Below are 24,088 nucleotides of genomic sequence, written 5' to 3'. Positions count from 1 at the left end.
TGGTTTTTTTGTCTTCTCTTTGTGCCTGACTTCTCTAGTGCGGTTGACCTACTGCTGGAAAGTACAATTCTCCTTGGATATACTGAGGCATCTCCTGCATAAACCATAATGTGATGGTGCATCTTTCCTCCTTAACTCTTTCAGAGATTGCTGCATTGTGTGGGAGGATGGCTGTGCATTCCCCTCACCGAGGAGGCCCAGGCCTGTCAGAGTTTGGTAGATCTCCCGCACTGCGTGGGCTCACTCAGGTTCCATCTTCCTGTCAGATAAGCTCTTTTGGAGTCACCTTGGTTGGTGTAGCAGTCTTCAGGTATTTAAGGAGATGGAATACCTATGTGCACGGCCAGTGCCCTCTCTTGATCACAACGCTGCTGCAGATTGAGTTACATGCCCTTAAGATAAAGATGCGAAGAGATTAGACGTTACAGACTAAAAAAAGATGATTCCTCTGTTTTTCTCCTGTTCTGCTTAGCAAACTGTCAGGCCTTATTCACCGTGTTTTTGTGAGGGAATTCTCAGCTGTTGTTAGTGAGGTCCAGATCTCTTCCTGCGTGGTGCTGTGGGCACAGTCCTGTGCTCTGTCAGCTGGGCTGCTGCTCTCCCACTGGCGGCCTCCTTGGTCATTAGAACACTGTTGGTGCAGACAGCATTCTGCTATTCACATGTCATTTACCTGGTCATCTCACTGAAGTTCCTCTGCTCATTTTTTGGTTTGTATTTTCGACAAAGTTAAGTGTTATTCCCATTTATATTTACAGTTTACCCTGAACTTTGCTTGATTGGACTAAGCAGTCAGAAATAAATAGCAGGTAGTTGTGTATATGCCCCTTTCTCCTCTATCAATCCCTGTGTATCTGCTGCCAAAACTTGTGTAGGCTTTGGAAGAAATTCTTCAGAGCAGTGTAGTTTGCCTTCAGTAGTGGTGTGTTGTATGTCTGGGTTAAGTGTTTTCCTTACTGAGAAAACTGATTTATCAAATTATAAAAATAGGTAGTACTAGTGGAAAGGGAATACTTAGGAGTGTCTTAAAGGAACAATTTATATTATTCCTAGGTATATAAAGTTAGTGACATTGATGGTAATCTGTTAATATTCTAAGTGTATCCTAAGAAGATAGCTGACTATTCCAACGTTTCAAAAAACTGGAAACAAAGATTTTTATTTTGCTGATAAATCCAAACTATAAATAGTTTGGTATTATATTGCTATGATATTATTTAAAATATCTTAATTGTTTGACTTCAAGCTGTCTTCCTATCAGTGTTCAAAACCACACTTTGTTATCACTCAACTCTTCTGCAATGAAAATTGTGCAAGGATCTTGCAAATTAATTATTGTAACACTGTATAATTTAGGTAATTGCAAAACTGACTTTCCATTTGCAGGTTTGAAAATATTTTTCACTTCAGATAAGTGATCAGAAAACTAGTTTGTTTGAGGAAGGCTTTCGTGACAGGTAAAACAAATTATTGTAATAGCAAAAAAAAAAACCTCTTCTGGTTTCATTGAGGTTTGTTGTAAAATTCACAACAGTTAGAGTGAATCTAAAACAGAGAAGTACGGCTTTTTTTTCTTTTTTAAACAAATGACACTTTTAAGGTTTTAAAATTAATTTGGGAGTAATTAATAAGGTTTCACAAGCCACTTTTTTATTTGGATTTCACTCTGAGTTGTGGAAAAAAATCCTAATTCTCCCTGATCAAAAATTTCTGATTTTTTTGTAGGTAATAAACTACATCCTGTGTTTTTCATTCTCTCATAGGAGCCACAGCCCTGTAGTCTTTCCCTGTCATGTGTGTACCCAGGTGCTTCTCTTTCTTTATGGCCAGATATCAAGTACCTTTTGTCTCAGTTCATACATAACATAATGAAGTTTACTTCAGTGCACTTGCTTTCAAGTTCAATTGAATTTCAGCATTGCTAATTCTACTTTGGACTTGAAAAACAGTTTGTGTGCCTAAAACTTGTATGTTTTTGCCACCTTTACCTGTTGGTTTAGTAAAAGGTAATATACTCCTTCCAGAAACTTTGCCTTGGGTTTTTGTAACATTTGGGTGCTGAATTCTCTTGCAAACTGGAAATAGTATGGTAGCTTGAAATATGTGTTTTTAAAATAAGACTGGTAGCTTGAAACTAAATGTTATATTTTTACCTCTGTCTTCAAACTGAGAAAATATTGCCACTTTTGTAATAGCAACATAGCTGTAAGTGCAGAAGTTGCCAGAAGGAAATCTAGACTCTTTGGCAATAGCACATGAGACAGTTGGGAGCTTTTCACACCTGGAATCTGTAAGTGGCGATGAGTATTTTGGCACCCACAAGCTTGAGATAGGAAAACCTAAAATGGCATTGGTTATGTGTTGAATTTTTTAAAAGATTCTCTTCACAACGAGTACAGTTGGAAATTTAGGTCAAGGTCTTAAATTTAGTTTACTTGCTGACGTGCTGAATGATGATTTTTAGGACTCTAGCTTCCAGTGAATGTATTTAGAAAACATTCAGATTGTAAGTGTAGGATAACTTTCTAGTTCGGATGTTCAAATAAACACACCTAAAACATTTCTGGCCTTAGAATTTACATAGTGCTTGCAGTTGCTCACTAAGCTTTAGGAGATGTTTAGGATCTTGCCTTCGGGGGCTCAGGAGAGAACTTTTGCCTCCCACACACTACGGTTTTAGTGCCTTGAATACCGGTGACTGATGATATAGAATAGATTTTATTGCTCTGTAATGCTATAAGATGACAAGAGATTTGACAAGGAATTAGTTTATTGGAATAGAATTGAGGAATTGTGTATAAATGCAAAGTTTTTGTTACCCAGGCCATGCAGGTGTTATGTACAGCACTAGGGTATTTCTATGATAATTCTTAAGGTATGGGATGGTTCTGTGGATATACGTATTGTACTGTTGCGTTCTGGCACAGTTACTGATGCTCTCCTAGTGTGCTTAAGAATCCATGAATGAATAGCTCTCAGAAATGTTTGTCAGAGCTGTGACTATAAATTGTAATGTAAAATATATTTAAAATACAAGTATCAAATCAGGTATGAGATCAAGGCTAATAGCAATATTAACAAAAAACTCTAAACCCACTGATGTCATATCTTTGCTTTAATAAGGCATCTACTTTTCCTACAGGTGATGGATTTTGCTCATGTTTGAAAGATTTGGCAGAAGTCATTCTTGCCAACTTTAGATTTAGCTCTGATGAGATAAATACTTTATCTGTTACTGTTTTTTTAAATAGGTGTCAGAAAAAAAACACCTTTGAAGTCCCAATATAGGAGTAAAATTATTATTTAGCGAAGGCCATCACTTACTTCATGTAACTGGTGGGTGATGGAAGGGGAAGCAAAGATTTGAGCAAATGAGTAAAATCACTGTATGTGTTGTAAGCACGTAGTTTTGGAAATAGACCTTTCTCTCTTCATTAGTGCCATTTCATTTTCTCTTTGACTGACTTAGTACCTGACTATGTTATGATAATTCAGCTAGAAAGGCCAGTAATTATGGTCAGTAATTGGTGATGTTAAGGGTGTTCACATAAATGACTATAGTTCTCTTTAGAATTTTGACCTTATTTGCAGGAGAGAATTTACCAACACCGGTAGAATTTAAATTGGTTTAGTTCAACTTGATTAAATTACAGGCTGGGTGCTGTTGCTCAGAATATGCAATCTTAATTTGGTTTCCCTTCATTTGTTTGAATTAGACCAATTCAGGCTACATATTCTGAATGAACACCCTTTACAGGGATGTAATCTACTCTAATTTGGTATAAATTTAGATCTTCGACTAATCCAGATAAATTTGTCTCCAGAGGGATCTGCTTTGTTTGGAGTTGGTTTAAATGTCAGAATTTACAATTGAAGCAAGAAAGGCATAAATGAAATGCAAAAAATAAATATGAAGGAATATGAAAAAACCCCACAGTTACTGTCATGTCAAAGAAAATTCTGTCTCAAAAGCCAGGTTGTTTAAGCAGCAGGTTGTTTTTTAAAAGCATACTTTAGTCCCAGTAGTAAACTTGGCGTTTATCCACATGGAAGGGCATACTGTTAATTTAAATCAGAATGGTTGTACTGATTTTGCATACCATTTGTGTGTTGATTCAGGGAAAAAAGATTTTTTTAACTTTCAGTTTATGCTCTATTGGAAGTGATAGTAATAAACCCAAAGCAAAAACACTTTAGAAGAGTCTTATTATTGGATTAGACAGTTTGCACAAAGAGTTACACTTGTGTAATTATACCAGTGTAACAAATAAGGACAGTTCTAGAAAAGCTTCAAACAAATGAAATAAGCTTTTAATTGGTTATAGTAGTTGCTGATGGGAGCTGTTATGCATGGATTAATCTCTAAAAGACAAATTTTTATATTGCTATATAAAATTCGATTTAGAGATGGTTGCCTAAAGCCAGAAAATTAAAAAATTAAACTGATAGAATTACCCAAGACAAGTTTTTTTCCCTTTTAGCTATGTTGACATAAGCCAACAAAACTATGCTTTAGACTTATTTAATCATAAGTAATCCTATTTATATGAAATATGTACAATGTGGAATAGTACGTATGCAGTGCAATAAATTACAATTCCGATTTAACTACCTATTTTTAATTTTATAATTTTTTTGGTTAATATTACTTTAATCTTCCTATGTATTACTACTAATTACTTAACGAATTATTTAGTAAATTATTAATTACATTTTAAAAGTTGTTGTTCCTAAAATTAAATTGAAAAGTAATTATGTTTTAACAGAATTTGAAACTGACTGCAGAATATAACTCTGAAAATGTTTGTATTCATTAATACTGTTTGGAGATTGGGCTTGGAGGTTCGAGAGAGAGCAGGTGAAAAAAAAGGAAGAATATACTTGAATTTATTTCTGTACTGGAAGTAGTTTGACTAAAATTTCAACATCAGTCACTATGGGATACAAACACTAGTTAAGGTCCTAGGTGAGAAACACAACTTTTTCCGTATTTCGTATTATTCTGTTAATCATTGAGATCCCATGTTCTGTTCTGTTTCTCCAGTCACTGGTTAAATGGAAGCCACTCCTGGGGTCTGGATGGTTTCTACTGACCTCGACTTCGCATAGCAGCTCCATAACGTCCGGAGGTTGCAATGAGTGGAGGAGGGGAGCAGCCTGACATCCTCAGTGTGGGAATCTTGGTCAAAGAAAGATGGAAGGTGGTGAGTATGCCTTCTTGCAGGTTTTTTTTTCTTTAAAACGTGTTTTTGAAAAGAAGTAGTTTGCACTTTGAAATCTTTTCAAAATTCTTGTGAGATGTATTTTGCTTAATAGTTATGTTAAAAGGTGAAAGGACTTTAAAACCACTTGTTTCTCTTATTCTACTTTAAGAAGAAGTGATACGGATTTAAGGTGGGTTTTTTTCCTGGTAAGGACCTAGGAGAGCTTTTAAATCCTGACTTAGTGACTGTTCATAGCACGACAGGAAGAGTCCTGTTAGTATATTGAATCCGATCAGCCGGTGATTATGTCAGTCTGTTTTGGAAATCGGTCAGGCACCCTTTTGAAACTCATCAGATTGTGAGATTTGTTATTTCTTGTAGGAAGGTCTTTCAGGACCTTGCTGCTCTTCCCATTAGAAATTATTTTTGTTTGTTATATTTTGTAGCATAGATTTATTCCTGGCTGATTTGCATCCATTTGATTGTGTGCCAGTATTGGCTTTACCATAAATAGCTCTGTTCCCTTTTGGTGTTCGTATCCTTGATTTACGCCTAGAGGGAAAGAGTATCCATTTGAAACTATTTTTGCTTGGAAAACCAGGCTGTGTTCTTGTAGTTCCTTCTCCATACCCTGATCACTTTAGACTTTTTTGGCTTGTGGATTTTTTTGAGATTAAGAAAAAAAAGAAAGGAAGCAAAAAGGAAAAAAAACCCACCACTTTGTAATAGAACGTTTTGAGTATCTCTGTGTGTTCAGTAAGCTGTGAATAGATACTATTTTTTGCACCATCTTTGCTTTGTGTTGCTCCCATATTTCACTATTTTATTTAAAACTGTGAGACAGAACATAGAAGATACAGATTAATAATTCATTTCAATTTTATATAAAGAAAACAGTTTCAACTATCTTATATCCTATCCTTCATTTAAAAATGCAGGAAGTTGATACTAGCTTTGTGAGGGAACCTTTCTATTTCCTTTTGTGTAAATAGAACCTAAACAGCTATCTTGAGTGTGTATTTTTAAAATAGTTTCTTGTATTGCGTCTCAATATTGCAGTGAAGTAAAAACTGAAAGCATAGTCTGGAATCAGATCAAATAGAATAAAATAGCATTATAAATAGTTAACAATATGCTAATATATCGCTATCCACAAAACTACTCAGTTGACTGATATGTGCAACAGTAGTCCTGTTTTATTCAGGTTCATTTTCTTTCCTGTGTAATGAAGAGTGATGATCAGATCTGTGTCTTTTGGAAAATTTTGAGAGTAGGCTGCTGTTCATCTCATGTGATTATACATTTTAACTTGTATGTTCTCCAAATCAAGTATTACAGAGAGATGAGTGCCAAATATTGTCTGTGGGTAGCTTTTCAATTTCTTAATTTCTGTAGCAACCATTATAGATTTCTTGATGGCATCTACGGTGATGCGCTTCTATCTGAATTCAGGATTTCATAGGACAGTCTGCCAGTGGAAGAAAACAGCATGCATTTTTAGAAATTCCTTAGTGCTTAACATATATATATTAACATAATACTTTTCTTTGAGGTTATGAAGTATTGAAGTTTTTTGCTAGTGTTCTTGAAGCAGTAGAGTATTTAAAAATTCCTTGTGCAGAAAGATGAGGTGGCATATATGAGTAGACTTTCAAGTTTTGGTGACAATGAGTACTGTCCCTAATTATCAGTGGCACATGAGCTTATTTTATTGTAAGCAGTTTAAGAAAAAAAAAGTACACATTCTGGAAGTCATGTGAAGATTTGCAGCTGAAATGCAGTTTTCGAATTTTTGTTGTTCATGACCTTGGTCTTTGTAATCATGAAAATATACCTGGAATTTGTGGACACAAACATTTTAAAAAACTATGCTCGATTAGACTTAATTTTAGCCTAGATCTTCTTTAGGGTGATTCTATTTTGAAAAGTAAGCATAGAAAAGAATAAAAAATTTTTCCCTAGTGACACCCTCCCTCTCTACTGGTCTCTGTATCTTTTAGCGTTTGCTGTTACCTTCTGTCGATGCCTTTTCTTGTCCCTCTTTTTTGCCTTTGAAACATTTACTACAATCTTGACTTGGAAGAGCCTTGATTGTAATGAGAATTGTTTTTAGGTAGGTTTATGAATGTCATTCAATATGCAGTGTAAGCAAAAAGTATTGAGAGAAAACATTTTGGAAATTGTATGCTTTAGACTCGAAGCATACAAAGAGATAGGGTTGGAAGAGAGAATGGAGGGAATGAGTTTGGGGTGTGAGGTGCTGCATGCAAAAAAGAGAAGCTTGTTAAGTAATGTACAAAATGGGAGAAGGTGGTGCAGCGTGTAAACGAGGGCAAACGGGGTCCTTGTCAAGGTAAGAGATGTTGAGCAGATCTGGCAGGAGGCCAGCGTGATGGAACAGTCAGCTCCTCTCTGAACTCAAAGGCAAAATGCAAGCAAACAGAAGGTGGAAACAGGGATGGGCTGCCCAGGATTAATATGGAGACGTTGCCTTTGTGTGTTCGGATAAATGTAGAGGAAAGGCAGAGCTCAGCTGGCTGTTGCAACTGGTGAGGGATGTGAAAAGCAACGAGAAAGGCTTCTACGGGGACCTTGGCAGCAAGAAGATGACCAAGGAAAATGTGGGCTCGTTGCTGAATGCAGTGTGTGACCCAGTGATGAAGGGTGTGGAAAATATCTTTTCTACAATCAAAGAGAGGTTAATTTGTGCCTGGAATTACTGACTGACGTCATTATTGGATCTATGTTAATGATTCTGGTGTACTTTATCTGAGGATAGAAATTGATCTGTTTGTTTTGTTAGTGTGCTGGTGTGTTTGGTTTTGTTTTGGGTTTTGGGGTGGTTTTTTTATTCTAAATTTTTTTAAGCACACAAGCAGAAAAACCTCCCAGCCTTTCAGAGGCAGTCTTTCTCAGTCTGGCTGATTCTCAAAGCCGATAAATGAAGTTACATGATAAACTGTCATAAGTTTGTATAGGGATGAGGATGGCTGTGTCACCACTTTCCTTTTCCCCTCTCACCCTTTTCACCATTCATTCTCACTGTCTCTGTTGTGCTTGTACTATGCTGAAAATTTATGTGCTTGTGCTGAAAACTACACAATGTCTATGTGTAACTGTTGGAGCCCTGCTAATAGCTCAGAGCTCAGTTAAGATAATGACATTACCAGACCAAGAGGTGGAACGGAAAAGTGCAGGCTTAAAATGGCCAAATTAGTCACGAAACCACATCTTTGAGAGCTATACATAGATACGCACATACTCTTTTTTAAAAAAAAACACCCAAACAACCAAAAACCATATATATAAAATCCTATTAAAACTTGCTATTTTTCCCGATATTTAGATGCCAGATCTCTTTCCTTTCTGTAAGTACTAACAGTGCGTATAGCAACCAAAAACCATATATATAAAATCCTATTAAAACTTGCTATTTTTCCCGATATTTAGATGCCAGATCTCTTTCCTCTCTATAAGTACTAACACTCTGCATATATTAAATTAATCTGAATGTAGCCAAGTTATACTGAGTATTTCATCAAGCTTGAAAGGTTTCTATTTCTTAAGATTTGTCATTATTTCAAAGTTAACCCTACATTCTTACCTGAATAGTACCTTAAACAGGTGATGTTTATTAAATTAATCTGAATGTAGCCAAGTTATACTGAGTATTTCATCAAGCTTGAAAGGTTTCTATTTCTTAAGATTTGTCATTATTTCAAAGTTAACCCTACATTCTTACCTGAATAGTACCTTAAACAGGTCATGTCTGAAGGCAGAAACTTCTTATTTAGGATTTGTGATACTCTGTACTGGAACTTACTAAGTTCTTGAGATGTGCAGGTTAAGAGGTTTAGGAGGTTTAGGCCTGTGCTGGTGGCGTGCATGTCATGCTGCTTCAGGGACAGTATGTGGAGAAGAGGAAATTGTGTTTGCCAACAGCTACTGTGCTTTTTAGAAAGAAATGAACATTTGCATTTGCAGTTAGGAGGTGTTACACTAGAGGCAGATATTTAGATGGGTTGGTTCTGTAGGTCTGAAAGTGTGGTGTGCTGTCCATCCTATGCACCTTTTTAAAAATGGCAATGAATTGGCCAGAAGTGAGTAATGAGATAATGCTGTGTATCTTGGACCATGTTTTTCTCATCTTAAGACTATTGAAATAGCAGTTGCTTGTGATGGTAAAAGGTCTTCAGGGCAGACAGTGCATGGTGAAATACTCAGTATTGTAATCGTACAGAATAAAAATGTCATGCGATATGACTTGAAAAATGCAAGTAAACAATCTGAGTATTTTATCTATTACCTTCTTCCTTATTCTTAGGCTGTTTCAGAAATTGTTTTCTTCTCAGTCAGATGGGTGGTTGTCTGTATTAGGAGCCATTAGATTTATTTTCAGAATCTGAAGATAGGTCAGCATATTGCTGATCTCTACATCCCCAGAACGTTTAGATGACATTTAATACAGTCTAGTCACATAACCTTAGCAACTGTATATTTTCAAATGACATTTAGAAAACTATGTCAGTTCTTTCAAGGTAAGATATAGTAAAAATACAATATTGTGTATTTCTTAGGGTACGTTCTTTTTGTCTCCTTTTATCTCTTTATCAGCTTTAGCTACAGGGGAGATAGTTGTATGAAAGCATTAAATGAAATAACATTGATGGTTTTGGTACTGAAAGCCAGACAAGTCCCTGTTCCCTGTGAACATTTAAAGCACAGTGAAAACACAACTATTAATATTTGCTCTGAATGTAGTTCAAACTAATTAATGTGCCAGGAGCATTCTTTTTACCTCTTCCTAACACAGATGAAACTTTCAGTGGTGCAAGTTTCTTTAGTATGTCTGTTAATAAGAGTGGTATTGGTGAACTATAAGTGCATGTGTGTAACATTTAAAATATATATTAAAAGATAATCTTAGCCATTTGTTATCATTTATGATGTAGCTATTGTGTCTGCATGTAATAGAAAATGCTGCCTCTTTTATGTAAGTCCAAGAACTTATGTACCTTTAGTATTCAGTGTGCGTATTTCTGAAAAAAGAAGAAGATGGCATATTTTAAAAATGTCACTGTGCATTTGTATTTTAAGATCTCTGGATAGTATGTGACTGAGGAAAGACTTTATTCAGCACACTGACTTGGGTCAGATTCATGCTGGGAATGCTAGTGCCTTCTTCTATTGTATTAAATACAGGAAGCGTAGTACAGATGGAGATTCAGGTGTATTAACTTGTATTCCTAAGATACTCTGACAAGCTGTAACCGTACCTTTGTAGGTTATTCAGTAGCTCTTTTACATACTGAAGGTTATGATTATGTTACTTTAAAATCTATTAGTAATACAACAGCATTTGCAGTATGGCCAATGGTACAAAGAAGTATTGATGATTTGTTTCCTTTCTTTGCTTCTGCCCTCTTTTAAATCTGTTTTTGTTCTTTCTTTTTTTTCTCAATATAGTTGAGGAAAATAGGTGGTGGAGGATTTGGAGAAATTTACGATGCACTGGATTTGCTTACTCGGGAGAATGTTGCACTGAAGGTCGAATCAGCTCAGCAACCAAAGCAAGTGCTGAAAATGGAAGTAGCTGTGTTGAAGAAATTGCAAGGTAGGGCTGTATCCTGGATATGGCAGAAGTAGAATGTCAGTGTATCTTCTTAAAAAATCATTATAATTTCTATTTAGTCATAGTTTGAGTAAGTATTCCCATATTCTGCAGGTTATTGCTAAATGGTTACTAAAAGTGGAATAGAAGCTCTTTCAGCTTCTGAACGTTTTGCTGCGACAAACCTTTTCTTTGAAACAGGTTGACATGAAAATAAAAAGAACAACAAAAAAATTACATTGCTGCAAAACCTGTGCTCAACTGTTGTTTATTCTGCATCCATATCTTGTCCTTACCTTTTTTGCTCTGGCCTTTGTTGTTGTTAGCTTCTTATTTCCTCCTCAAGATGGTCTCTTTTTTTCTGTACTATCTAGTCTTGAATATTTGCGGGTCCTTCACATAGCATGCAAAATAAGAATATTTGTATTTCTTTGCGTTGCAAGTATTGCCAAGAATAATTCTAATGTTGAAATGGGAAACATTTGAAAAAAAACCCCACAAACAACAAAAAAACAACTTTAAAAATTGCGTTGCAAGTATTGCCAAGAATAATTCTGATGTTGAAATGGGAAACATTTGAAAAAACCCCCACACAAACAACAAAAAACAACTTTAAAATACCGTAATTTATGGGAAAAAATATTGCCATGTAGAGTCCTGAAATACTTTTAGACTTCAGGTCCTTGACTATTTAGAATCACAGTTTTGAGTAGTCACTTTTGATGTACCTTTAAATACTTCAGTGTCTGAAGCTGTCAATACAGAGGAATATGCAACAGCCTCCCATCATTGCTTTTCACAACATAAGATTATAAAAAGAAAGTTTAAAGGGTGACTTTTTTCTTTAGAGAAATTATTTTGAATCTGGAAGATTTTGACTAATACATCTGTCCCTGTCAGCAGCCCCATTTTTCCAAACTCTGAGTTTGAATATAACAAAGTCTGTATGACATACGGTGCTGCCTAATCTGCTGTAAAGGTCACATTGCAGCAGAAATTGACAGCCTCTGTAGATTTAAGAGGGCAAGCATGTCACATGGTATAATTTTAACAAACTGTTCCCATGTTCATATATTTTTAAAGAATTTCACAACAACTTCTAGTATCTATATAGTCGAGCAAGGAGATTCAGGGACTGAATATTAGCCTTCCTTGAATTTTAGAGTTTCTAGTCCAGTTTTGAATAGTGAGTTTCAGTATTGCCAATCGTAAATTTAGAAACCATTTGTGAGGATTCTTGAAATAAATTATCTTACAGATAGTGAGCTTTGAAGATACAAATACTCTGTAACTCCTTGCTTTTTAAATGCTCAGAATTAGTTTTTCACAGGTTTTTTTTTCTGCACACCTGAGCTTGATTCTATTTTTAACAAAACTGAGTGTCTTTAAAATGGTATAGGTGAAGCAGCTAAAGTAATGAGGAAAACAGTAAAAACTGAAATAAAACATTGGAATTTGGTAGCACTACAATGCCAACGTATTTACAAAAACATAGCCTTATATATGACTGTATAACTGGAGTGCCTTATAACTTTCTACTGTGAGTATAGTGAAGTTTGAGTTAAGATGTTACAAAAATTCTTTTTTCTCAAAAAGACCTTTTTTACTTTTTAAAATATTTTTGAAAACTAAAAATGTTTGCTGAAATAATAAAAACTTGATTTTTTTAAAAATAATTGCCATAGAGAGGGCCTTACAGAAGTTATAATTTTCTTATCAGTCTTCCTTTGGGGAAAATTTCTTTAACAACCCAAGTCTTCCTGCAGTAGAGTCTCTGGTTCTATTGAATCATGGGAAATCCTGTCTAGATGAAAAGAACAGAATAATAAAACACCTGAACAACAGATCCACTAAGGCAAACAATCCAAATAATATATAATCCAAATAAAGATCTTTCAGTTATTTATTTTCTCAATATTATTTCTCTAAGAAAACAGTAAATAGACGTTTTTATCTAACTGAGACCCTGATTTGTATGAGATCTTTAGAAGGAGGTCTTTTGAAAATCTTCCTTATGAGAAAACAATCCAAATACTATTCCTTATTTTTTATCTCTTATTATTCTCCTTTACAGTTTAAAAATAGAAAGAAAAAAAGTTGGTGTTTTCATGATAGTAACACTAGAGGTGACCTTTTGTCATTGCTGTCCAATTCCATGTTACAGTGTAACTGCTCTGGTTTTAGATAAGGGATGTTGTAGATGATCAGGAAAGTGACTACAGTAAGAGACTGGTCAAGAATGACCCTTTTGCATCTATTGAGATGTATAGTTTGCACAGATATGTAACTTTATTTTTACATGCATATATTTTTATCCATACTTAAAGGACATTCATTAAATAAGACTATGGTGGAGACCATTTTATGGTTTGCATAAAATCTTGGCTCCTATAAGCCATTTCTAATAATTTTTCTACCTTCCCAAGTTTTCAGTATGCAAGAACTAAAACTTTGATGCAGAGAAAAAATCAAGAAAAATGGACAAAAATAGGGAATAGAAAACAATTTTATCATTGCTTCTATAAAAATATTTTTTATTAAATGCTTCATTTACCATGTAGAAACTTCTCTTATTTTTGACAATTTTTTTTTCATACAGATTTAGAGCAGGTGAAATTGTAAACAGTACTTTTAGGATATTTTTGTAACAACCTTCTAGTAGCATACATCCTCTGAGACCAACTTTTGTCTTGTTCTATCCCTTCTTGGCATGTGTGTGTATATATATATATGTATGTATATAATTACTATCCTTTTCTCAGAGGGCTTATGTTCTTTTGCTTTCAAGGTGTTCTAGTTACCTTGGACATAAATCAGAGGAAGGAATTTAATTGTCATTAATATCCTTTTTCTTGCAAATACTTGGAAAGTTTGACCTATGAATAGTGTGTAATGAGAGTGAGCTGACAGCATCATTCAGAATTCTCTTCATGTGTGGATCTGTTTGTTTTCTTTTTTTGAAAGTTTATTATCATACACAATTTCTGGGAAAATTACAAAGAAACAGGCTTTTAGGAAATAATTAAATAAACAGGTGGAATATGTCTCAATCCAGAAAAACAGCTCTTCCAGTCTTTACTAGAGCTAGGTACATTCTCGAGGTTATAAATATGCTTTCCAGTGTTTCTGAATTAGAATCTTATTTCACAGCAACTGTGAAACTGAAATGAGAACAGCTGTTGGCGGAAGTGTAAGGATGTACTATTTTTTAATTATTTTTGACTTCAGGAATTTTAAAAATTAAAAGAGTGTGGTCATTTATTGTGGAGGTGAAACGAGTCATAACTTTGTAGGTATACACTGCAGTGAATAATGAAGAACTTCAAAGAAGATCTTTTGAGACCCTCATCTCACAAAACATGCTTAAATATGTGATTAGTTGTATGACACCTCTCATAATTATGAAGGAGGAGCATGTTCATTGGTATGACCATTAATGACAGCTTTGCATCTTGTATTATTTTTTTAATTTTTAATTTTTTTTACCTGCCAACAGTGCTATCTCCTAATTGTTGTCAGAATGCTGTTTAACTCTTTAAACTCTGGGTTTGGTTTTTACCTGCCAACAGTGCTATCTCCTAATTATTGTTGTCAGAATGCTGTTTAACCCTTTAAACTCTGGTTTTGGTTTTTTGGGGTTTTTTTGTGTTTTTTTTTTTAAAAGAAATCTGCTGCAACAGATGGTTGTTTTGTTTAATCATGTTGTTATGCCATCTGTTCCCACAGTCAGATGGGAGAAGACAGCTTTATCACATCTCACTGGGTGAGAGTGAGACTCACTCAGTTGGTTTCTGTCTCACACAACCTTGCAGACTTCTCCCTCACTCATTTACAGCTCTCTGCCGGAATTCAGCGATGGGTTGTGTCTGGTGTAGGCTGGAAAGCCAGCTGTAGTGATACACTGCAGCCTGGGGAATGGCATGTACGCTTCATACCCTCCCTAGGAAGCTTTTCAAGGGCGTAGTTGTTTGTTGAAGCCTGTTATTGTCACCTTCTCCCCCTGCTCCCCAGCCATGTGGCTCACAGGTGTGAGAAAATACTGTTTTCTTGCTGAGGGAAAAGGAACCGAAGTTGTCTGCAAAGGTGTAGTAGGTGTGAGTAGCCACACTGGAGTGGCAGAGGATCATGCTCTTTGAATAAGGTGTACAGGCCCTACTTCTGGCCTTTCCCATTGCCTCAGATTTTGACAAAAATTACTTTCCGGAGAATTTCCTGCACAACTGGAGTTGCTGTTTCAGTTAAAATGGCGTTTCTCTGACCAAACCGAGTTTTGGACATCTACTGAATTTGTCAGATGAGATCTGACTAATGTTTCTCTGAAGATGTTCCCTCAGCATACCCACTGTGGCAGTAAAATGAATCATAAATATTTGAGATGAGATCTCATTAACTGGAAACTGCAGCAATGAATATTCAAAATTTCATCTTGACAAATTTGCTGCAAGTCCTTTTTCTTCATGAAATTATACTGTCTGTGATATTGCCTGTCTTACTTAAACAAATGGATGGAAGGAAAAATTGGAGGAAACGCAGTGATATTTACAGCTTAGTGCTTACGTATTTGCAGAAGTTGTAGAGATTTCTTTTAAAATAATTCTTTTAAATTAAATTATTTTGATGAATGCTGTAGCATTTTCTTTGTTTAAATGGGCCTATCTGTTTTAATTCTATGTGACAGGGAGCTTCCTGAGGAAGCAATAAACAAGCAACTGCTCTTCTGTCAAGTGCAGTGAAAATATTCGGAAGCTGTAGGGCCAAGTTCTAGGGGTCTGGTGGAGCTGTGAGTGCAGTAGGAACAAAAAGTCCTCCCAGATCCGTTGCTGGTGGGAGTGGTCTTTTGAAAGCAGTAATGGTTTTTTGAATTTTTTAATTGCTTTTCTCCTATCGCTTTTTTTTGTTTGTTTGTTTCAATTTATGACACTCAGGTAATCCTAAGGGTAAAGAAATTCATGAAAGAAACCATAAGTGACACAAATTTCACACAGATTTAGAGGCCACTTGCGACCATCGACTTTCTCTTGGCTGTAGCTTCTGTGGTGTCAGAAAGGAAGGTAAATGGCCTGAGGGACTTAAACCCTACAGCACCCTGTTGTGTCGTAGAGTGGGTTCATAAGGGGTCCCAGGTTGTCTCCAAGTCGATGAACACAGATGCCAAAACGACAATGAGGTTGTGTTTCCCTTCTGTTTACCTCCTGCAGTCTTTAGCTTGCCTTTTTCTATACCTGGAGAATCTTATGCTTTGACTTAACAACTGCAGGATAATGAGGAGATTATTTTTGACCAGCCCTCTTGTCCTCCACAGGCTTTGAAGAAAATTGGCTTAAACCAAACTGTGATTATTTTTTTTTAACTACTACAGTATTTTTATCTCTCCTTCAGTGTGCCTGAGCTGAATTTGTCTTTTGTAGCTAAACAGCAAAGATCATATTCTAGAAAAAGATATTCATAAATCGGATTAGTTGAATTACATTTTCTACAGTTTTTTAATACAAAACATGACCTGCAGGTAACTCCTACTGTTTCCTTTCATCCCAGCAGCTGCAGCCTATAGAAAAAGAGGAATGGTCACCAGGAATATTGTCTGTAACAAGCCATCAGCAAGAAAATAACCTTTTTCTAATCCAAAATGCCTCAAATTTGTGGACATTTAGGCATGTTGCCATGCATGTTCTCTTAGGGAAGAGTGATAGCTGAGGTAGGGCTGCGTACTTTTGGGAGCAGAACTGACATTGGTTTTGCAGCTGTTGAACTGTGGGGGTTGAGGAACCAAGTTTGTTAAAGATCTCTAAAGAAATATAACTATCTTTGCCAGTAATTTGCTAGCTATTTAAAGGAATAAACCACACAATTTCATTATTATTGACAAATTTGCTTCTTTTTCCTCAGGAAAAGATCATGTCTGTAGATTCATTGGATGTGGAAGGAATGACAGATTTAACTATGTGGTCATGCAGTTGCAGGTCAGTGTATCAAAGGGAGCTCAAAGTTTGCTTGTGTGTTTTGGTTTATTAGCCAAGCATATATGAAAATACCAGTAAAATTTTAGAGGATGATAAATTTTAAAAAGTCAACAAAGATCTTGAACATGTAATAAATTGAGCATGTTTTTATATCCTTATCCTTCAATATCCTTTCTCTCAGAAAGGAGAGAGTTTGCATCCTCAGAAAGACCTGACTGTTAAGTATGATGTCTTCTGAGATAATTCACATTCCTTTGAAGTTTTCACTTGAAGATAGTCTAAAATATAATATATTAGTCTCTGCATTTTTGTTGGCTTTTTTGGTGAAAGTGAAAAAATACTCTTTGCAAGTAAAAGAACACACGTCACTTTACTGAAAGACTTGTTCTGGTGAAAAGGGATAAAATGGGTGATGAGCAATTAAAGTTTTGGGCTTATTGTCCTTTATCATGTTGCTGAATAGGAATACTGGAAAAAGAAGTGCACTGTAGTTCCTACTGTTTGCTCATATGTTATTTTGACAGACCAATAGTTCTGTGATGTCATGGGGGTGCATTTCTTGCATAGTATATTTTTCATGTGTTTGGTTAAGTCATCTAAGTTATACTGTATAATTAAATAAATTATGTACTTTTCCTTAGAGAGGTGAGTGTAAAGAAGTCTTTTGTGAACATTTTCTCAGTAGCCTTATAACATTAACTAATAACGTATGTATTAGTTTTCTAATAGAGATTAGTTTGGTCCATCTTATTTAGCAGTAGAGAGATACTGAGGTTCATATTTTCAGATATGGATTCTAAATTTAATGTTGAAATACTCAGGGACTCATTACATTTAGGTGAGATTTATTATCCTGGAATATGTAATGAGAGTGTTGCATGGTTAACCATGAAGAGCTAAAGAAGAAGTAGGAAGAATTTACACTATCTGTGAATCTTGGTATTAGTATTTTTTAATGAAAATATCCTTTTAATTTGATCAGGGTCGGAATTTGGCAGACCTGCGTCGGAGCCAGTCTCGAGGAACGTTCACCATTAGTACCACTTTGCGGCTGGGGAAGCAGATCTTGGAATCTATTGAAAGCATTCATTCGGTGGGATTCCTGCACAGGGACATAAAACCAGTAAGTCTGCCCATTAAATCAAAATAGGCAAGTAAGATGTGCTGCATATATAAGAATAGGTTGTATACTAGAAAAAAACAAGAAGGGAAAAAAAATTTGAGTGTTCATTCATCAGATAGGGTAGATTTTTTCTATTAATTAGTGTTGGATTATTATTAACTTTGGTTACGTTGGAACATTATTAACTTTGGTCTTTGTCATCATTGTCTTCGGTTACTTAGGCCTCCTTGCAATTTTCTGTAGTTAAAACTTCCAACTTTTATCTGTAACATCATACAATGAAGAGTATTTGCCATGAGATATGATATAATGAGTTTGGCTAATGGCAATTAATATCTTCACGTAATAAATCTAAGTGAATAGATACTAAATGTAGGATGTATTTGTAAGCTCTTCAATAGAAATTTTTTGTATTTAATGTAACAAACAAGGAAAGAAAAGACAGACTGTAAGAGAAAATGATTCAATTGTTTCGTGCTGCAATTTTAATAAAATCAGTGTTGTCAAGATGTCATGAGGGCAGTGCCTTCCCAATAGCACCACGCTTTTGCTCTTATTTTTTTCTGGTTTTCTTTGAATTTATTCTTGAAATTCCACTTTGTCATCATTGTCTTCGGTTACTTAGGCCTCCTTGCAATTTTCTGTAGTTAAAACTTCCAACTTTTATCTGTAACATCATACAATGAAGAGTATTTGCCATGAGATATGATATAATGAGTTTGGCTAATGGCAATTAATATCTTCACGTAATAAATCTAAGTGAATAGATACTAAATGTAGGATGTATTTGTAAGCTCTTCAATAGAAATTTTTTGTATTTAATGTAACAAACAAGGAAAGAAAAGACAGACTGTAAGAGAAAATGATTCAATTGTTTCGTGCTGCAATTTTAATAAAATCAGTGTTGTCAAGATGTCATGAGGGCAGTGCCTTCCCAATAGCACCACACTTTTGCTCTTATTTTTTTCTGATTTTCTTTGAATTTATTCTTGGAATTCGCTAAATGTAGGATGTATTTGTAAGCTCTTCAATAGAAATTTTTTGTATTTAATGTAACAAACAAGGAAAGAAAAGACAGACTGTAAGAGAAAATGATTCAATTGTTTCGTGCTGCAATTTTAATAAAATCAGTGTTGTCAAGATGTCATGAGGGCAGTGCCTTCCCAATAGCACCACGCTTTTGCTCTTATTTTTTTCTGGTTTTCTTTGAATTTATTCTTGAAATTCCATCAGCTATTTTAAATATTGCTCTATGTTAAAAATGTCATTGGAACTTTGAAATTTCAAATTTTGTAATGAGGAAAAAAAATAAGCAAATCTTGTGTTTTCTAATAGATGCAAATAGGGCTGGTTCTATCTGACATATATAGGTAAATTTTCTCTCAGCTGAATGATGTTTACATAAAGCCTCTGATGATTTTCTGTCCATTAGGAAATTTTCATTTTCATCACTTCTTCCTTGCAACTTTTTATAAAAGTTTTATTCTCTGACCTGTCCCCAAGACTTCACTTCCTTGCAACTTTTTATAAAAGTTTTATTCTCTCTGACCTGTCCCCAAGACTTCATTTGATAAGGAAAGGACACAGAGGCAGTGAACATCAAGTGAAATAGGTGGGAAGGAGTTCGCTGGAGCGCAAAATTTTAACAGTGAAAACAATTCCAGTTTTGAATGGGAAATGTGTTCCTTTTTGGCTGGCAGGATGGATTCGGGACATCTTGTTATCTAGCTGTGTCTTGGAGTCTATGGACTCAAATAGGATGCAAATGGAGAATGCTGTTAGGGGATGGAAAAACCCCCAAAAATTAAATGGTGAGCCAGGATGAACAGCAGTGTGAAGCAATACATTAGATTAATAAAAGAAAGATTTTTTTCTTCCCCTTAAGGAGTTATGTTGCAACTTACACATGCAAAAGAAGGCATGATTGCTTTCTAGCATGCAGTTTTCCTGGCTTAAATATACAAGTCCATTTTATCTTTTATTATGTATCTTCCAGATAGCAAAAGCTTGCTTTTAGTATAATCTGAGCTGAAATCTTGAAGTCCTGAGTTTATTTGCCTCGTGATGAATTATGCAATGCTGAAATTCTGTTCCATTTGAAAATAATGTTGACCACACTCCTTTCAATTCATGGTTTCGATTGTTTTTTACTCTCAGACTTTGACATTGAAGCAGCAGTGAATTTCAGATGTATTTAGAACAAAATTGCTGTTGCACTTAATGGAAAAAGAAAAGTAGTTTTGCTAGAGTTAGTCGCGTTAAGATTCCAGCTTGCTCAGATGTGTAGTTTCAATTCTGTTTCACAGAAATTGTTTTTAGCTTTATATCTTTTTTTTTTTTATATCACATAATCCATTTTAAGGGGATTTGGTGGGGAGAGACTTCAAATGATTTAGCCAACGTGTTCAAACATCATAAACTAGCAGTGTTGAATTTTTTTTTTTTTTTAAAGGGCTAACATGGAATGTTAATCTGTAGAGGCAAATAAGAAAATTTACTGAAGTTTTCCAAAATGAATTAAGTCCTCAGTGGCTTCCCAGCTTTTACTGTTTGGTTGTTTTGGGATAATTTATTTTTGTTTTCGTTTTTTAAAATCTGGTTCTTCCCCCTCCCGTCAAAAGGAAAAGGCAGTTTGCACTCTTTATTCTACATTCTGCATATATGATATTAGTGCATTTGTTTAGATGAACTTGTTAGCCCCTAGGTTGGTAGTTTTTTGAAATGTCCAAATCAAAAAACATACGAGTGAGTGGCAGGATTGGAAAATTCTTGCTGAAAATATATTCTGAAGGATGAAGTAAGATGACAATTTCTTTGGACCCTGCAGGCTGCTGTTCAGATATGCTAAGATGGATGTCTGATTTTCTTAACATTTTCTTCAAATTTAATGGGTGTTTAGTAAAATCGAAAATATGGAAGGAAGGATAAAGAAGTAGAACGTGGATTTTCTATGATTGTGTTACTTCATTAATACGTGCACATATTGAAATGTGTGTGGATGTATATATCCATATATCCATCTGTATTTGTTTTTCTTCCTAGTCTAACTTCGCAATGGGACGTTTTCCTAGCACCTGTAGAAAGTGTTATATGCTGGATTTTGGCTTGGCACGGCAATTTACCAACTCATGTGGGGATGTCAGACCAGTAAGATATTTTTTCATAGTTGTCAATTTGATTAATTCAATGTGGTGATATGCTGTCTTTTTATTTTTTTTCTGGAGAAGTTTGGGTGTTGCACTGAACTGGTAACTGATATAAACTTGACAAACATCATTCCAGATCAGAAATGTCATGTGATTTATTGATTATATTAAAAGATTGGCAGTCAGGAATGAATCAGGTTTCAGATTTTTGGCTTGAGGCAGAGGTCTAGTCTATGAATTTTTGGGGGTAATCTATCTTTTGGTTTGGAAAATCAAGTGAGAAATAGGTTTTCATTAAACATCAGAGTAATACACTAGAGCTGAATTTCACTTGGTATTGTATTGCATTAAAAAAAAAATATGTAGGAGAAAAACGTCAAATGCTAAACTGAATATATAATCTTCTGAAAGTCTGAATAATTAAAAAAGCAATGGGATACTAATTATAATATTTAATGGGATTTAGCTGAGTGTAGTTGAGGTTTTCCCATGTGATGCAGTCTGAAGAAAGTTGTAGATAAAAGCCTATCAATGAGGACATTACAATTTTAGGTACAGTAGAGCTTCCCTAATTCACTGCCGGGCAGTCAGTTTTGTTAATTTCAAAGTTTGAAAATGGGCAAGTCAGTGCCATGATACATGGTGATGTTTTAAAGAAACATATTTTCTTTATTAAGCTAGTTATCTTATTTATTATCTTTATTCTAGTTTACGTTTTGATGTTGATGCTGCATAGTCTACTAGTCAATATTGTGTAGCGTATTTATTAACGCGATGCAATTTGAGTGGTAGAAGCTACATCTACAGGATTTTCAGATTTATTTTGTCTAGGAATTTGAAAAAGTGGCAAAATTTTGTGTGCAAATTATGAGGTATATGAGCGAGTAAGGTAAATTAGCGGGGTTCTGCTGTACTCTATTCCTTCAGCCATAATGCTGGACACTGCAATGAAAGCAAAGACAGGGGAGATACAACAGAGTGGCTGCTGCTGTTGGATAGGTGAGCTAAACATTTTAAGTAGTTTTAATTTTTTTTTATTTCTAAGTGTTCTTGTCATGTTCTGTATATTTGGCTGCTTATAATGTTTTTCTAACTGACCTGTAGTTTCAAAAACAATTCTCAGGATTCTGTAATTTCTATATGTATACACACCAGTGGTAGTATTTTCAGAAAAAAGAGGTGATAACAACATAAAATTTAATATTTCTGCTCTTCTTTCTTTTGTAACAACTCAGCTCTTGCCTTTTGTTTTTCATTGCAGTGCCCTACAATGTAACTGAGGTAATTCTTCAATTTAATCTGTTTAGAATTTTCTGACAGCATAATCCATATTAGTAGAGTGGTGGTGAGGGGAAAAAAAAGACGGTACTTTCATTTGTACTCAATAGTCAGAAGTGGCTCTTGTATAGATAGCAAACCATACTGTTGGCCTTGCTTACTAATAAGATTTATTAATATTTTCATTAAATGTGCTATGTGCTTCTCCTTAAGGCTATCCTTCTAAACTCCATTAGATTTCTTCAGTAGATACCACAAATAACCTGGAACAATGTAAAACCATGTTCTCCAAAAAACATAGTACTCTATTGGTAAGAACTTGTTCCTTAGTTAAGGTTGGTTATTAGATTTTTATGATAAGCCTAATTTTCTATATACCTGACTTCCGCAGAAAGAATCCAGTCCCATTGAGATTTTACATATCGTCCCTGAGTCCTTGAATTTCCATGATGTGTTCTAAAAGAATCATAAGTTTTGGAAATTATAGTATCAGGTTTTAGTCCTTTGGCAGGTTTGTATTTGCCCCAACATTAAGGAATTCCTGGAGGCCCTAAATCTGTTTGTTCAACTCAAGTTTATGACAGGACTGTATTTCCCTCCAGAAATCATTGGCCAGCACCACTGGCTGGCATATGCCTTCCAACAGGTGGAGACAAAAAAAAATTAGTTAGCTTCAAGACTGGTAGAGAAGAAAGGTGTGGTGTAGTTCTTTGACAAAATACAACTTAGACTGGCAAGAGCGTTGAAGCTTAAAGGAAATTACAAGAATAAATTATCATCACTTTTATGTTACAAATCTTACTGTTAATATAGGTAGTATTCACTTGACTAAAGTTGCAGCAAGAAGTTGAAAAGAGGCCCTTAGGTGAGGAAGGCTGCTTATTTTGTGTGATCAGGTCAAGAAGCAAAGAGGAAATGAGAGATTATCAAACTATTAAGCTACCCAACGTTAGACTCTTGGTTAATTCCAGGATGTTGTACCAAGAGAGGAATGCAGCAGAGTTTCGTACGACTTCAGTGTGATAAGGTGGTGGCGTTTCAGATCTGTTATAAAAAGAGGAATTATAAAACTTGGGACTCCATGGTTTTATTCCAGTATTTGAAATATGTGCTGGTGACTACTGATAAGTTCAACTGTCCGTTCAGACCCTTCTGCATTTCTGTTAAGCCTGTGCTTATTCTAGTCTGAATCTTTCCTTTTGTCTCTTCTCTCTGCTTTCCTTTCTGTGTCCACCTCCTCGTACTGCTTTGCTTCTAGTTAGACTAATATCTCTTCTCCTTGCAATTTTGGTGCCAACTGGAACAGTACAGAGCAGCTAAGTTAAATTTTCTTTGCTCTCGATTCATTTTCTTTGCACCACAATGAAACATGAAAGCGTTCTGAAGGAGTAAGAGAAAAGAAATTCGAGCTATTGCAGCTCTGGATTGAATTATGCCTCATGACAGATAGAACATTTGAAGAATTTGGATGCCTGATTCAAACAAGGCTGTATTGAGTTTGTGTGAAATTTAGTTTCTCAAAAGCTCAAGCATAATCAGTTTTGGGTGGCTAGTAGAATATTCCTTGACGTCATCATGGTATTCTTTCAGATCCCTCCTTGTTTGTCTTCATTCCAAGGCACACTGGGGTTATAGATTTCCTGCAGATTATTGTGGGGGTTAATAAACAAAACAAACATTTGTTTCAACTGCATTCAAGAACAGTTTGAAATGATTTACTGAATTAAAAGCATGCAGCTACAAACCAGTCATCTAATGTGAAGAAT

At 35.2% G+C, this 24,088-nt stretch overlaps 1 protein-coding gene across 3 annotated transcripts in view; it reads left to right on the top strand.

The window, feature by feature from the left end:
• Nucleotides 1-24,088, top strand: part of TTBK2 (tau tubulin kinase 2) — a 96,972-nt gene that overhangs the window by 16,353 nt on the left and 56,531 nt on the right. For all 3 annotated transcript variants that reach the window (XR_001412938.1, XM_014950333.1, XM_014950332.1), the window contains exons 2-6: nucleotides 5,045-5,204; nucleotides 10,671-10,818; nucleotides 16,702-16,775; nucleotides 17,758-17,898; nucleotides 20,941-21,045. Coding sequence is in view for 2 of the 3 variants with exons in the window: in XM_014950333.1 (XP_014805819.1) it covers nucleotides 5,136-5,204; nucleotides 10,671-10,818; nucleotides 16,702-16,775; nucleotides 17,758-17,898; nucleotides 20,941-21,045 (537 nt within the window). In the remaining variant the exon portion in view is untranslated. The remainder of the gene's footprint in view (nucleotides 1-5,044; nucleotides 5,205-10,670; nucleotides 10,819-16,701; nucleotides 16,776-17,757; nucleotides 17,899-20,940; nucleotides 21,046-24,088) is intronic.

The sequence above is a fragment of the Calidris pugnax genome, unplaced genomic scaffold (genome assembly GCF_001431845.1).
Source record: "Calidris pugnax isolate Ruff unplaced genomic scaffold, ASM143184v1 scaffold68, whole genome shotgun sequence".
Classification (NCBI taxonomy): domain Eukaryota; kingdom Metazoa; phylum Chordata; class Aves; order Charadriiformes; family Scolopacidae; genus Calidris; species Calidris pugnax.
This window is presented reverse-complemented; position numbering and strand designations above follow the sequence as displayed.